Source organism: Bubalus bubalis, chromosome 23 (assembly GCF_019923935.1).
Source record: "Bubalus bubalis isolate 160015118507 breed Murrah chromosome 23, NDDB_SH_1, whole genome shotgun sequence".
In the NCBI taxonomy this organism is placed as follows: Eukaryota; Metazoa; Chordata; class Mammalia; order Artiodactyla; family Bovidae; genus Bubalus; species Bubalus bubalis.
The window spans coordinates 17,517,895-17,534,018 of record NC_059179.1 but is presented as its reverse complement, the minus strand read 5'-3'; the positions used below and the strand labels follow the sequence as shown (position 1 = coordinate 17,534,018).

Sequence of the window (16,124 nt, the reverse complement as noted above, 5' to 3'; positions counted from 1 at the left end):
TTTTACATTCCTCCCAATTACCTTTAAAGAAATATTAATAGTTTCATAAAATATGTCCCTTACGTTGTCCTCTGAAAGTAGTTTAAATAAAGACTGATTATGAGAATTTGTTAATTTGGGATTATATTCATCTTCACCAAATCTTGCCTTTTTGCACCTGTAAACTCTTTTTAATGTTCCCTTAATCCATGTACTCCTTTTATCTCTCTCTTTGACATAAGCATATTATTCTTTTCTAAAGACTCAATTCTTATTCAACTGGACATTTTCAGTGGATAAGGACAGCAATGCCCCGTGACGGCAATAGCTGTGGGATGATAGAAAGCATTTAATTTCCTTTTGCCTTGACTTCCTCTAAGTTTTAGCTTAGCCTTTCCAGCACAAATATCTTCTTCCTTCTTTTTCTCCTCTTTATTTCCAACTTCCATTTTATGGCTGTTCTCTTATCCTTATTTAGATGGCCCTTTTGTGGGCATCTTACACAAGAAATTATCTGGGGCCCCTTTTTGGAAGTAGGTGTAGAACAAATAAAACATTGCTTCACCGCTCTACTTCTCTAGTCAGAAAGAAGGTAATGATGATTTTGCCTTTGTGTTTGCCACTCTTTATGTTCATTTAAAAGTTTAACCACTTATTCATTCATTTAATGAACATGAATATTTATTGGACACCCACTATCTTCCAACACTGCACTAAATGATGCACATTCACAGTATTCAAAGATGAATTGGTACCAAATGCTTCATGGGACAGAGGTTGGAAAGTTGTACCTAGTTCAGTGCTCTAAGTTGCTACATCCTCTTTAAGGGAGATGAGATCCAAAGGCTTAGAGATGGGAGAAATGGGGATCAGCATGATATCTGTTATGCATGGATTTCCTAGGAATAGAAAGAAAACCTTAAAGGTCAAGGAAGAAGTCACAACTGGGAAAGAAAGAAGCTTGTATTGTCCAAGTAGAAAAATTTTCCAGAGGGTCCTTTCTAATCAGAACATTTTCTATGAAAGCCAGGAGATCCTTCAACAAGCAAGGATGACCATATAATCCTATTTTTCACGGTGGCTTTATAGTCCACCTATTTATACCTGAACAAAAATTACTACCATAGCAAAACAAAAACCAATCATCACACCAAACTGGTTTATGTCCCACCTCAGTCATAAATTAGAAGTTCAATACCCATCTCTAAAATGAGGATAATATCATAGAACTATGGTAGCAATTAAAAGTGCAAATTTATTTTTTAAACTTGGCAATCAGGAAATTTAACATTATTAAACAATACAGTAACTAGATAACATATAATGAAGAAAAATAGTCTGAAAGTGCTTATAATAATTTTGAAAATGCTTACAGTGAACATCTAGATAAGTTTGTTAATTCTGCTGTGAAAGAAAGTTGTGGTATCATGGTAATTGGATTTACTATTTCAGTATCTGTTTCTTCAAATTCTGAAGCTAAATATGAGAAGCTCTAGAAACAGAAAAAGAAATAATTTATAATGAAGTTCACTGTTTAGGACAATTATTCTTAAAATTAAACTTTTTTATTTGTCATTTCATTGGGTAACTATTACAAATATCAAGATTTCCTATTCTATCACTATTCTATCAAACAAATATTACAACCAGTTAGGATGAGTTGAATGTTATTTTGCAGTGTAAATACCTCCTGTTTCTTCCTGTTCTTAAATGCTTTTCCTTCAGTTTTCTTCTCAGTCCCAGGCATTTTTGACAATTCTTGTTTTTGTTCATCACATTTATTCATTTTCAACCTAATTAATAAAAAAATAGAATTATTTAAAGCAGAAATATGGAATTATTTGAGTTGTTAGAAATCTTGCCAACACACTACACACATACATTACAATCTCTTACATTAAATAATTTTACATCCCAAGGAATTTATCAGTATGATACACATACATATATATGCATATAAATATAAAATTTCATAAGCTTGTTCTCAGTTTTCACAGATTTCTCCCTACTTATTAAGTACTACCAGGGAAGCCCAGTTAATTCACTGTTAGTATTTTTACACCCTTTCTAAGGATATTAAGACACCTCTCTGATGAGACTAAGGAACCAATGGGGATGGAAGATGTAAATTTAAGGGCATAACCCATGATTCCTCTCTTTTTTTTTTTAAAAATTTTTGCCCACAATGAGTAGCATGTAGGATCTTAGTTCCTCGACCAGGGATTGAACTCACACCCCTTGCATGGTTAAGCATGGAGTCTTAAGCCCTGGACCACCAAGAAAGCGGTAGTCCAAGTGGACCAAGCAAGTCCCTCTCATATTTCTTAAGCTGTGAACATGAGCATGTGTAAGGGCAAGACACTATAGCAACACTAAGTGGTAAATCAGTTGTACTCCTTGGGGTTTATGTGTAAACAGTAAGGAATTCATGACATTACTACTACCAACACAGGGACTGCCACCGCCACCACCGACCACTACTGTATTACTTACCACTATGCACCATTCCCGCCACCACCACGAACAACTACCTGTATTACTCCCACTTCTATGAGGACCACCACCACCAGCAACTACTACAACTACTACTATTACTACAGGCTAACTCAAACATGTACTTACTAAGTACATGCCAGGCAATGTTCTATGTACTTTACACGTATTAACGCACTTAATTCTCACAGCAACCCTACGAAGGAGGTTTTACTATTATTCCTCTTCCATTAGTAGTCCAGCAAAACCCCAGTTATCTGGAACCCTTTCAGATGGCAGGGGTTTACACTTTTCAGTACAAAGTTTAGTCTTTAATCTTTTAAAAAGGAGATTCTTTGATATTATATGCTCTGTTGGGAATAGAAAATGGTACAGTTGCTCTGGAAAACAGTTGTCTTAAAGCTGTAACTACTGTTTATATATTCAAGATACAAATTCTTTGTTGACTACATCAAGCAGTTGACTAACGTCTGGATTTTTTCCCATTTCTGTTAATTCCCAGTGATTAGTGGACAACTCCTCAGGAGACCTATAAGAACAAACAGAGCAGCCACTCACCTCTGAAACTGTAACTTTACTGAAGTGCTTGTAAACCCTTGTCGTTGTCGAAGGGATTTTATCTGTTTCCAAGTCCTTAATATACTGTGTAGCAGGGAAAAGTCCTTTTCCTTTTCTAACTCATAGAGTTGTTTTGTATCACTACAACAATAATGTTAGGTTAAAAATTAATGAACTGGGCATATACCCAGAGAAAACTAGAATTCAAAAAGACACATGCACCCCAATGTTCATGCACTACTATTTACCATAGCCAGGACATGGAAACAGCCTAAACCTATCAACAGAGGAATGGATAAAGAAGATGTGGTACATATACACAATGGAGTATCACTGTCACAAAAGGACTGAAACTGGGTCATTTGTAGAGACATGCATGGATTGAGAGACAAAGCAAATATCACCTATGAATGCATATATTAATACATGGAATTTGAAAAACACGGTATAAGCAATCTATTTACAAATCAGAAATAGAGATACAGGTGTACAGAACAAACATATGGATACCAAAGGGGAAAAGGAGGGTGGGTGGGTGAATTGGGATATTGGAATTGACATACATACACTATTGATACTGTGTATAAAATAGATAACGAGAAAGTACTGTATAGCACAGGAAAATCTACTCAGTGCTCTGCAGTGACCAAAATGCGAATGAAATCCAAGAGAGGGCCTATATATATATATATATATATATATATATATATACTCATATATATATATACATATATATATGATTCACTTTGCTGTACAGCAGAAACTAACACAACATTGTAAAGCAACCAGACTCCAATGAAAAAAAAACAAACCATGTTAGTGGATTAGAGCTACAAGTCATTACAAATGGCTTCAAATAATTTATTGCACTAACTCTTCTGGGCTCCCCACCTCATTTTTTTTTTTTCCATTTTACTCACATCTTCATATAGAGAATGAAATTCCATTTAGAAATTAATGCATCTTTAAGATTTTTCACTATTCAAAAGTACTCTACTAAAATCCATGTATTTCCAGGTTTTCTTAATATTCTGTAGTATATTTATCATACTTTTTTCAGATTAACAATCAGAACTACTGCTTTAAATTTAGAAGTACTTTGCCTGATGGGATAGTGAGCATACTATTTGAATATCAAAGTAATATAATCTAGTCTATATAAAAATGGATTGCTTAACCCATTTAGATATATTTAGGTTTAACATCCGGAGAAAGCAATGGCACCCCACTCCAGCACTCTTGCCTGGAAAATCCCATGGACGGAGAAGCCTGGTTGGATACAGTCCATGGGGTCGCGAAGAGTCGGACACGACTGAGCGACCTCCTTTTCACTTTTCACTTTCATGCATTGGAGAAGGAAATGGCAACCCACTCCAGTGTTCTTGCCTGGAGAATCCCAGGGACGGGGGAGCCTGGTGGGCTGCCGTCTATGGGGTCGCACAGAGTCGGACACGACTGAAGCAACTTAGCAGCAGCAGCAGCAGCAGCAGGTTTAACATCACCATTTTCTTTTGTGCTTTCTCCTTGTCTCATGTTTCTCTGTTCTGTTTCCTCTCTTTCTCTCTCTCTCTCTTTTTTTTTTTTTGCCTTCTTTTGGATCAGTTGAGTATTTTTTATTATTTCATTTTCCTCTTGATTTGGAAACTATATCTTTTTATTCTCTTCCTTGAGAGGTTATAAGTTAAAATTTAAGTCCTTGATTTACTAAAGTCTCAATCGCCAATGCAAATATCTTTAATTACTTTTACCCTTCTCCATTCTTTACTCCATTCTAAAAGTTTTATATTTTAACTGTTTTTTTATTGAAGTGTAGTTGATTTATAATATTGTGCCAACCTCTGCTGTACTACAAAGTGACTCAGTTTTACATGTATATACATTCTTTTTAAAATATTCTTTTCAATTATGGTTTATCCAAAGAAATTATATTCAGTTCCCTGTACTATGCAGTAAGAGCTTACTGTTTACCCATTCTAAATGCAATGGTTTGCATCTACCAACCCCGAATTCCCAGTCCCTTCCTCTCCTTCCCCACTTGGCAACCACAAGTCTGATTGCTATGTCTGTGAGTTTGCTTGTTTTGTAGATAGGTTCACTTTAGAGTCCACATAGAAGTGATATCATATGGTATTTGTTTTTCTCTTTCTGACTTACTTCACTCAGTATGGCAATCTAGTTTCATCCATGAAACTGCAAACGGCATCATTTTTTATGGCTGAGTAGTATTCCATTGTATAATATGTACCACATCCTTCCTTATCCATTCATCTGTCGATGGACATTTATTATAGGTTATTTCCATGTTTTGGCTACTGTGAATAGTCCTACTATGAACACAGGAGTGCATGCATCTTTTTGAATTATAGCTTTACCCAGGTATATGCCCAGAAGTGGGATTGCTGGATCATGCGGTAATTCTATTTTTAGTTTTCTGAGGAACCTCCATCCTGTTTTCCATAGTGGCTACACCAACATACATTTCCACCAACAAGGTAGGAGGATTCCCTTTTTCCACACTCTCTCCACCATTTGTTACTTGTAGACTTTTTAATGATGGCCACTTTGACTGGTATGAGGTGGTACCTCATTGCAGTTTCAATTTTAATTTCTCTAATAATTAGTGATGTTGAGTATTTTTTATGGGCCTACAGGCCATCTTTACACTTTCTTTGGAGAAATTTCTATTTAGGTCTTCTGCCCATTTTTCGATTGGGTTGTTTGGTTTTTTGTTATTGAATTGTCCAGGCTATTTATATGTTTTGGAGATTAAGCCCTTGTCAGTCACATCATTGGCAAATACTTTCTCTCATTCTGTAAGTTGTCTTTTTGGGGTTCTTTGGTTTTGTTTTTGTCTGTTTCCTTTGCTGTACAAAAGTCTGTAGTTTGATTAGGGCCTATTTGTTTACTTTTGTTTTTTATTTCCATTTGCCTTGGGAGACAGACCTAAGAAAACATTGGTACAATTTATGTCAGAGAATGTTTTGTCTATGCTCTCTGCTAGGAGTTTTATGGTATTATGTCTTACCTTTAAGTCTAAGCCATTTTGTGAACTCTCTAATTTTATGCCTGTAAAACATCATTATATGACTACTCACTGAGACTTATCCACATATTTACCACTCTTCTTACTCCTTAGTCTTTCCTTACTTCCTCAGCATTCTTTATGTCAATGAGTGTTTTTGGCTTTAAGTTTTAGTTAATCTTATCAGTTCAGTTTAGTTCAGTTCAGTTGCTCAGTTGTGTCCAACTCTTTGCGACCTCATGAATCGCAGCACGCCAGGCCTCCCTGTCCATCACCATCTCCCGGAGTTCACTCAAACTCACGTCCATTGAGTCAGTGATGCCATCCAGCCATCTCATCCTCTATCGTCCCCTTTTCCTCCTGCCCCCAATTCCTCCCAGCATCAGAGTCTTTTCCAATGGGTCAACTCTTTGCATGAGGTGGCCAAAGTACTGGAGTTTCAGCTTATAAACAACAGTAATTTACTGTTTTGTATATACTGATGGTTTCTATTCATTCACTCAACTACTATTTACAGAGATAGTTCACTATATGCCAGTACTCGTACAAGGCATATGTCAGCTTCCTCAAGTAACAGTGTTTATACTGAACAAGTAACAATGTTTATACTGAACTAGGCTATTCTTGGAGAAGGCAGTGGCACCCCACTCCAGTACTCTTGCCTGGAAAATCCCATGGACGGAGGAGCCTGGTAGGCTGCAGTCCGTGGGGTCGCTAAGATTCAGACACAACTGGGTGACTTCACTTTCACTTTTCACTTTCATGCACTGGAGAAGGAAATGGCAACCCACTCCAGTGTTCTTTCTTGGAGAATTCCAGGGATGGGGGAGGCTGGTGGGCTGCCGTCTATGGGGTCGCACAGAGTTGGACACAACTGAAGTGACTTAGCAGCAGCAGCAGCAGCAGCAGCAGGCTATTCTAGGAAACCCAATGATTTAAAACAACTTGCCTCCAGTGGTTAAGAATTGTAGAGCCATTTTAGGTCAATGGGCAGGGAGTCAAAGAAATTCTTTAACTATCAAATCACTCAGAGTTGTCATATCTTTGTGCAAGTTTAACTTTCTACCCAATAAGTACCTCCCAGAGAGCTTTCCTGCTTTTGGAGATTCCTAAGCACATAATTATGTATTGTCTTTAAATTATTTTTCCAATTATTTTATACTTTCCTAATTTCTCTTCCTAACTAGTCGAGTAGCTAATGATTCCCAAATTGTAGGCCATTTTTTAAAATAAGGGTCCTTAACTCTACATACTCATTGAGTATTGCTTTTAGGTTAAATTAGTAATATATCTTGCACATATGTGTATGCAAACTAGTTCTCAAATATACAAATACTTGAGATAAACATGATTCAAGTAAATTGAAAGGTATCAGTAAATTTGTAATAGTTTTTAATCAACATATTTTTAAATAAATAGATCATATTAATAAAGCTACAACTACTTTCATGTGATACTTCTATTAAATATTTTTACACAAAAATGTTACAAAAAGTTGGAACCATTTATTTAACTGCCTAAAGGCTACGGATCTTCAGCAGTCTCACTCCTGGGTATATATCGGAAAACAGGACATCTCTAATTGGAAAAGATACATGCACCCCAATGTTCATAGAAGCAGTGCTTACAACAGCCAGTAGATGGAAACAAACCCCAAGGGTCCATCAACAGATGATTGGCTTAAGGTGTGTATATCCCCTCACACACACAAATATGGAATATTACTCAGCCATAAAAAAGAATGAAATATTATAACTTGAAACAACATATGGACCTACAGGGGCTTCCCAGGTGGTGTTAGTGGTAAAGAACCTGCCTGCCAATGCAGGAGGATATAAGAAATGTGGGTTTGATCCCTGGGTCAGGAAGATTTCCCTGGAGAAGGGCATAACAACCCACTCTAGTATTCTTGCCTAGAGAATCCCATGGACAGAGGAGCCTAGTGGCTACAGTCCACAGGGTTGCAAAAAATCAGACATGACTGGAGCGACTTAGCATGCACACATGCATGGACCTACAGAGGATTTTACTTAGTGAAGCAAGTCAAAAGAGTATACAAATACTATATAACATCACTTATATGTGGAATCTAAAAAATAACACAAATGAATCTGTATACAGAACAGAAACTCAGAGACATAGAAAAGAAACTTAAGGTTACCAAAGGGGAAAAGGAGGGAAGGAGGAACAAATTAGAAGTGTTGGATTAACCCAAACTATTACACATAAAATAGATAAGCAACAAAGACTTACTGCTTAGCACAGGGAATTATATTTGATAAATCTCATAATGGCAAATATTTGATAAAACTTATAATGGAATATTGGAGAAGGAAATGGCAACCCACTCCAGTGTTCTTGCCTGGAGAATCCCAGGGAGGGGAAGTCTGGTGGGCTGCCGTCTATGGGGTCGCACAGAGTCGGACACGACTGAAGCGACTTAGCAGCAGCAGCATAATGGAATATAATCTGAAAATTACAACGGAATCACTTTGCTGTATATCTGAAACTAACAAAATATTGTAAATCAGCTATATTTCAATTTAAAAAATAGTAAGGACATTGTTAGTTTCTTATTTTACATCTTCCACAGCATAGTACAATACTTTGTTTAAATAAACTCCTTAATAAATGCTTGATGAATACAAGAATGTCCTAAAACCTACCTTATCTGCCGATAATAATCCTGCAAAGATTTTCTGGTCAGCTGGCTTATTTCCGAATTTTCATTTGCTAATTTGGTAGCATCCATCAGTGCTTTAAGCTAAAACAAAAGAGCTTTTTTGGTACACTTCATCCACCTGTTACTATCACTCCAATTCACCTGTAGGTCTAAGTATGTGCATCAGAAACACAAGTGTATACTTTTTTTGTATTACTGTCTTGTTTTCTAAAATATATTTCATAAAAGTACCCTGGGGCAGAACTGAAAAAGAGCCTCAATATTTGTCTAAGAGATAAACCTTATACCATGCAACTTCTAGGTAGTCATTTGATCAGTTAACATAAAGAAATGTCAATCAATCAAGATAGAAGACGGAACACAGGAATCTATTTTATCTTCTGCCTAATATCCCATGGTTACAGAAAAGACATCTATCTGTCTTTATCCATATCCACTGCCATCATCACAACCATATCTATATACATATTTTATAATTATATCTACATCTATATCTCTCTATAAAAGAATAAATATATAGCAACATAGGAAAAGAAATCAAATAAAATCAACAAAATGTACTGAAGAAACTATAAAACAAAGAGAACTATCCACAGAGAATACTGACAAAGAAATAAAACCAGGGGAAACTGTTCTCTATAACAGGGATAGGCAGAAAAAGCCTATCACAGTTCGGGACAGTTTGTGGGAACTCCAAGACTGGAGTCAATGGATATAAACTTCTACTGCAAGACGCAAGGGAAGACCTCAACAACTGTGAACACATACTGCACGCCTGGATGAGGAAACCCAATTTTTTAAAGATAAAATTTCTTTTACAATTAACATAATAACCGATGGTTCAGATGGTAAAGAATCTGCCTGCAATGCAAGAGACCCAGGTTCAGTCCCTGGGTCAGAAGATCTCCTGGAGAGGGGAATGGCTACGCACTCCACTACTCTTGCCTGGAGAATTCTATGGACAGAGAAGACTGGTGGGCTACAGTCCATGGGACTGCAAAGAGTCGGACGTGACTGAGAGACTAACACTTTCATTTTCAAAGCAGCTGCAGTAAAAATGGTAGGAGAATCTTTAAAATAGAAGTTAACAAGCTAGTTCTAATGTTCATATGGAAGATCAACTCTATAAGAATTTTATTCTAGGAAAAAACCAATGAGGAGATACTCGTCCTTAGAAAAGTCAGGGCTGTTCATATTGTTGAGCCATCAAATTAACCAACTACAGAACTGCCCTAACTTAGAACTTTTGATATAGAAAGTCATACCTTTTCCCTATGGGTTAAAGCAACTGAGAGAGCTCTCTGTGAATTGTAACCAAAGATATGCTAACTGATAAAAATCTAGGAAATCTAATAAATGAACAACAAAACCTAAAGTCCCCAAAGAAAAAAACTGACAGATTTGATCTCATAAAATTTTAAATATTTCCAAGAGATAGGAAAAATGAAGTCAAAAGGCAAGTAACAGAATGGGATAAAAATATTTAAAACATATTCAAAAGATATACATTTTGTACATGCAATGTGTGTGTATATACATGTGTAAATACTTATATGTGTATATATATTTGTACATATATATATATGAAAACTCTTATAAAGATGAACAAAGCTATACAGAAAACTGGGCAAGTAACTATTAGTTATGGCTCTGGGAAGTAAGCTCTGTCCTGTACTATCAGTGGAAATTCAAACTGAAAAACTTTCTTGGAAAGGCAATTCACTACTTTCTGATAAAAATTTAAACTTCATGCACCCTTACTCTTGACCAAGAACTTTCACTTCTACAAATCTAGCCTACAGAAGTTTTCACACATGTGCTCAAATACATAGATACATGGATGTTCACTGCTTTATTACTTGTAATCATAAGAAGATGGAAATGACCTAAGAAGTCATTTATGAAGTCATTCGTGACCATAAGAAGTGTCAAGAGTGAGGAGTGATTGAACATATTAAAATACATGTATATTATGGGTCTATATATAGTGATATGGGACAAGCTCCAAGACTTGTAATTTTAAATTACAAGTAATTTTAAAGTAATTAAATTACTTTAAAAAAGAAGTAATTTTAAAAAGCCAAGTTGCCAAATAATACATAGATCCATATAGAAGATCCAATTTATCTTAAAATCTATCATGGAATATGTATATACAGAGGAACATGGAAAAGAGATCTTTAAAGCTGTAGTTTAAACCATGAAGTGAAGATTGAAGTGGGACTTTCACAGTATGAAACTTCTACACTGAACCTCTTACAGTGGGAATGAACTTCTGTATTACTTGTGCAATTTCCCTCTTGTGTAAACTAGAGGGAACAACAGCAGAACTCTGCAAAACTGAGGCTCCGTTCTACTCTTTTATACTGTCTACAACATTTCTCCGTGTTCTTTAAGTGGAATTCAAGTTCACATAACAGGACATTTTGCAGTTTAAGAAATCCGTGGATGTCACTGAGTCTCCTACTACTTTGAACCTGGTATGAATACACTGAGAACGAGAAGAGCCATATATTTCACACCAAGGGACTAAAAGGATGCAAAAATTATAAATCAGTATTTTGGTAGAAGACCAACGGTCACACCCTGCAACCCTTGGCCTTTTCCCCTCCCTCCTACAGTTCTCTTTCATTTTAGAAGGGCATACACATGCCCTATCAAATTTCTCTTTTTACAATTTACCAGGAAACTGGAGAAAATGTTTATGTGCACATTTTAAATAAATAAATAAATGTGCACATTTTTATGTGCACATTTAAAATAAAGCAAAGAAAAGTAAAAAGCAGCTAAGAAATTACTTTTGGCTTCTAAGAATCATTAATATAATAAAAATGTTGCAAATAATGATCCCTCAGTATTATTTTACACAGAAAGCCATGCTACATGAAAAACAAATGAGTTTTTATGCACAGTAATAGGTAGTATTCTAGTGAAACAAAATTGCTATTGCTAGACCAGGCTTCAAAGATTACACAACAGTGTTGGAAAACTATTAAATAGACAAATCATATTTTCAATGACCTATATCTTAGTTTCAGAGTTGGTTTTTTCATTAAAAAAAACAACGGTCATATTAAACTAAAAGTTAGAATATTCAACTTTTGTTTTAGGAAATATTCTGACCTTATTAATTCATAGGCTTCATTTAGGAAGTACTCCCACACATTTGCTACATGAAAACTCAATCAAATGGATTAAGTCCTGTTGTTTTTGCACTTGTACTTTAAAAAGCAAATATATTACGGTATAATTCATTTCTAGCTTATTGAAATGTCTTGGTGACCCTACTAGGCTTGATTATTTAACTAAATACCTCACTAAATATTTAAGTGTATTAATTAGCTGAATGAGACCTATCAGAATATCTTTTCAGAGAGAACACTAGTTAACAAAATATTCATGTATCAAAAACTCAGCATACAGTCTAAACGAGAGGTACAAATTTATAAAAGTAGTCAGTGGGTATATTTCTTTGATTTCTCCTCAGATTTTATGTACCCTTTACGATGTCATTGGGCTTCCATAAAGAACCTGCCTGCCAAGCAGGAGACATAAAAGATGCAGGTTTGATCCCGGAGTCTGGAAGATCCCCTGAAGTAACCCACTCCAATATTCTTGCCTGGACAATCCCATGGACTGAGGAGCCTGGTGGGCCACAGTCCATTGGGCTGCAAAGAGTCGGACGCGGCTGACGCTACTTAACATGCATGCATGCAATAATTCCATGGACAGAGGAACCTGACAGGCTACAGTCCACGGGGTCACAAAGAGCTGGACACAACTGAGTGCATGCACCACACACACAAATACACACACACACACACACACGCATGCGTGCACACGCATGCGTGTCATTAGATGCTTAGTTGGCTAAATCATTCTCATACTAAACTCTGTAGAAGGTTCAGGATCATTAATATTTTTATCAAAAATACTTTCTTACAAGACTTGAAATAGTCATTTGGTTCTTTTAAATAGTAATAATTTCAAATATTCTTCTTGAGTCATAGGATCAAGAAATACCATTGATTAGCAAACTATTTATAAATGCTAAATACCCTGCAGGATATGTTTGAGTCGGTCTCCCTGGCCAGTTAATTCCTACAATTTCTTTTCAGAAAAACTGAAATCAAGCTTTCTTTTATTTGGTTAAATAGTTGAAGTGCTAAGGGAATATTCCACCATAACTTGCTCTGTACTAAGTTTTTTTTTTTTTCCTTCAATATTAAAGGTTCAGCTCTGTAAATGTAATGAAAACCACGCTTACCTTCTCATAAAGCAGCTGTGGTAAATTCTGTTGCTGCCTGTCCTGAAAACACTCATAAAGTTGGAGCAGCCTAGCACATAATACTTGTTCTTGATTGAAGAGAGGATGATGACTGAATTGCAAACCCACTATATTGAGATCTAATTGGTACATTTCCCTTTGACCTTCCATTTTGTTCCTAATAGAGCTTTCTAGATCAGATTTCACTGCCTTTTAAAGAAAAGTATTTACACAATGTTAATTCAATTCTATTTTTTTAATTACAAGTAACTCCTTATAAAAGTAACACGCTAACTGTAAGAAAATGAAGACACAGAAAAGCAAAAAAACAATTATTTGCTCCTTCTTTCTTAAAACTGATTATAGCCCTTGATTTCATACATTTATATTGGAGCATTTTAATCACCTTACTATAAATGGTCATCTACTTTACTACTATGTGCTGGCAGAGGCTAACTTTCAAGTTACAAGCCCCCAAGTAATTTCCTAAAGGATCACGATAAAAAAAATGGTGTTTAGAACTGGTGGGTCAGTAGTTCGTTAAGGTGATGATCTAATAATCATCTGGAGCCAGACTTAAACCGCAAACTATTATCTCTGCTTCAGTGGCCCTTACAGCATTGAGATTTTTATTTCCCAGTGAGAAACCCCAAATGAACCTTGCCTCCATAGCTGGCTGTGCATAATAAAAACTATAGAGAAGACAGAAGGGAAAGGCAGGCAGAGGTATTTGTCTGACACTAATTCCAGAATATTACCTGCTAAGGATGGTGCCACAGAATGAATTTTAATACTCAAGTTTACATGCTTGGTGAAGTGACATTTATATTTATTCCCAACTCTGCTGCTGCTGCTAAGTCGCTTCAGTCGTGTCCGACTCTGTGCGACCCCATAGACAGCAGCCCACCAGGCTCCCCCGTCCCTGGGATTCTCCAGGCAAGAACACTGGAGTGGGTTGCCATTTCCTTCCCAACTCTAAGAGTCCATTAAACACTGAAATTAGCTTGAATGAAGTTAGAAAAGAGCAGAAAGCTCCGATGACAGTTATTAATAGCATTTTTAGCAATAAAGTGTTTTTTAATTCAGATACATAAACTGGGTTTTTTAGACATAATAATAGTTTATTAACTACACATTAGTGTAGACATAACTTTTACATGCACTTTTACATTTTTCAAAACCAAAAAATTCATTTGACTTGCTTTACTGTGGTGGTCTAGAAGTGAACCAGCAGTATCTCAGAGATATGCCTGTATTCCCAAATATCTATATAAAACAAGCAGGGAAACTAGATAGCAAAACCAAAAATCCAGGGACAAGATTTTAAACAAAATTGCATCTGAAAACATCTTCACTGAATCCAAAATACAAGTGGGTGGAGAAAAACCACTAACAGCAAGATCTGCATAGTATTGGTGACTGTATAAAAGTGGAAAGAAGCAATGAAACATCTGACCTTCCTGTTAAGAGAACCTGAAAGAGCCAACAGATACTCACCAGAAAGTACAACAAGCCAATTTAAAAACAGAAGGTTAAACTGTTATGGGTTTTGTCTACTCTAAGTACGGGTAACAGCAAGGAATTTTGGTAAAAACATCAACACTCATTCATGATAAAAAAAATCTTTGTATTTGTCTTAATTTTAAAAGTAGGACAACTAATTAAACCTTAAATGCATTTTTGTATGGTAAAATGGTAAAAGATTTTCTTTTAGCAGCAAGAAGTTTTGGTGTATTTTTAGAAAATCCTGAAATAAATTTATAAGTGGTATAAAGATATTAAAAACATATTATAATATAAGGAATTAAAAAAATTTTTCTAGATTCTCTGAGAAATAAACAGAGACTGTGGAGAAGAAAAGACAGCATATATTATGTAGAAAGAAGATTCTCACGTGTTAAAGAAAGATAAGGAGACCTCCGAAAGTATAAATCTCTTCAGTTTAGGGAGAAACCTTATTTTCTGTGTAGGCTGAGAAGTATCAGCATTATAAGGAATGAAATGCTCTTGCTGTTAAAATGTTGCAGCTACTGGAATATGAGGGATGGGATGGGGAGGGAGGTGGGAGCGGGGTTCAGGATGGGGAACACACGTACACCCATGGCTGATTCATGTCAATACATGGCAAAAACCACTACAATATTGTAAAGTAATTAGCCTCCAATTAAAATAATTAATTTTTTAAAAAAGAAAGAAATACAGAAAGGCATCTTTTAAAAAAAAGCATTGACTACAAAAGGCATATAATTACTAGAAGAGGAAAAGTAAGATCATGGCACCTGGTCCCATCACTTAATGGCAAATAGATGGGGAAACATGGAAACAGTGACAGACTTTATTTTCTGAGGCTCCAAAATCACTGCAGATGGTGACTGTAGCCATGAAATTAAAAGACGCTTGCTCCTTGGAAGAAAAGCTATGACCAACCTAGATAGCATATTAAAAAGCAGAGACATTACTTTGCCAACAAAGGTCTGTCTAGTCAAAGCTATGGTTTTTCCAGTAGTCATGTATGGATGTGAGAGTTGGACTGTAAAGAAAGCTGAGCGCTGAAGAATTGATGCTTTTGAACTGTAGTGTTGGAGAAGACTCTTGAGAGTCCCTTGAACAGCAAGGGGATCAAACCAGTCAATCCTAATGGAAATTAACTCTGAATATTCACTGAAGGACTGATGCTGAAGCTCCAATACTTTGGCCACCTGATGTGAAAAGCCAACTCATTGGATAAGATTCTGATGCTGGGAAATATTGAAGGCAGGAGAAGGGGGACAACAGAGGATGAGATGGTTGGATGGCATCACCGACTCAATGGACATGAATTTTAGCGAACTCCAGGTGATAGTTAGGAGCAGGGAAGCCTGGTGTGCTGCAGTCCATGGGGTCGCAAAGAGCATACGATTATGTGACTGAACAACAAAGGCAAGTGATTGAGCAATTAAGTTTTTGTACAAAATTCTTATTTAAATTTTTTTCATGCCAAATTCCTAATATAACTATTTCTAAAAAATATATATATATATATATATATATTTCTATCTAAATATTTCTTTTCATTAGGTTAATGAACCACTAATTTTCATAATGTGCTCTGAAATACACATAAAATTTGTTTCCTTGATTAT

General features: G+C 35.9%; 1 protein-coding gene across 10 annotated transcripts in view; it reads right to left on the bottom strand.

Annotated features, from left to right (window-relative positions):
- CC2D2B (coiled-coil and C2 domain containing 2B) overlaps positions 1 to 16,124 on the bottom strand; it is a 107,836-nt gene that overhangs the window by 77,550 nt on the left and 14,162 nt on the right. For 9 of the 10 annotated variants that reach the window (XM_044935258.2, XM_044935262.2, XM_044935255.2 and 6 more), the window contains 3 exons: positions 8,719 to 8,816; positions 3,031 to 3,171; positions 1,667 to 1,772 (listed from right to left, as the gene is read on the bottom strand). In XM_044935258.2, coding sequence (XP_044791193.1) covers positions 1,667 to 1,772; positions 3,031 to 3,171; positions 8,719 to 8,816 — 345 coding nt within the window. Of the gene's footprint in view, positions 1 to 1,352; positions 1,472 to 1,666; positions 1,773 to 3,030; positions 3,172 to 8,718; positions 8,817 to 13,002; positions 13,213 to 16,124 lie in introns of all 10 variants that reach the window. The other variant, XM_044935264.2, reaches the window with a different exon arrangement.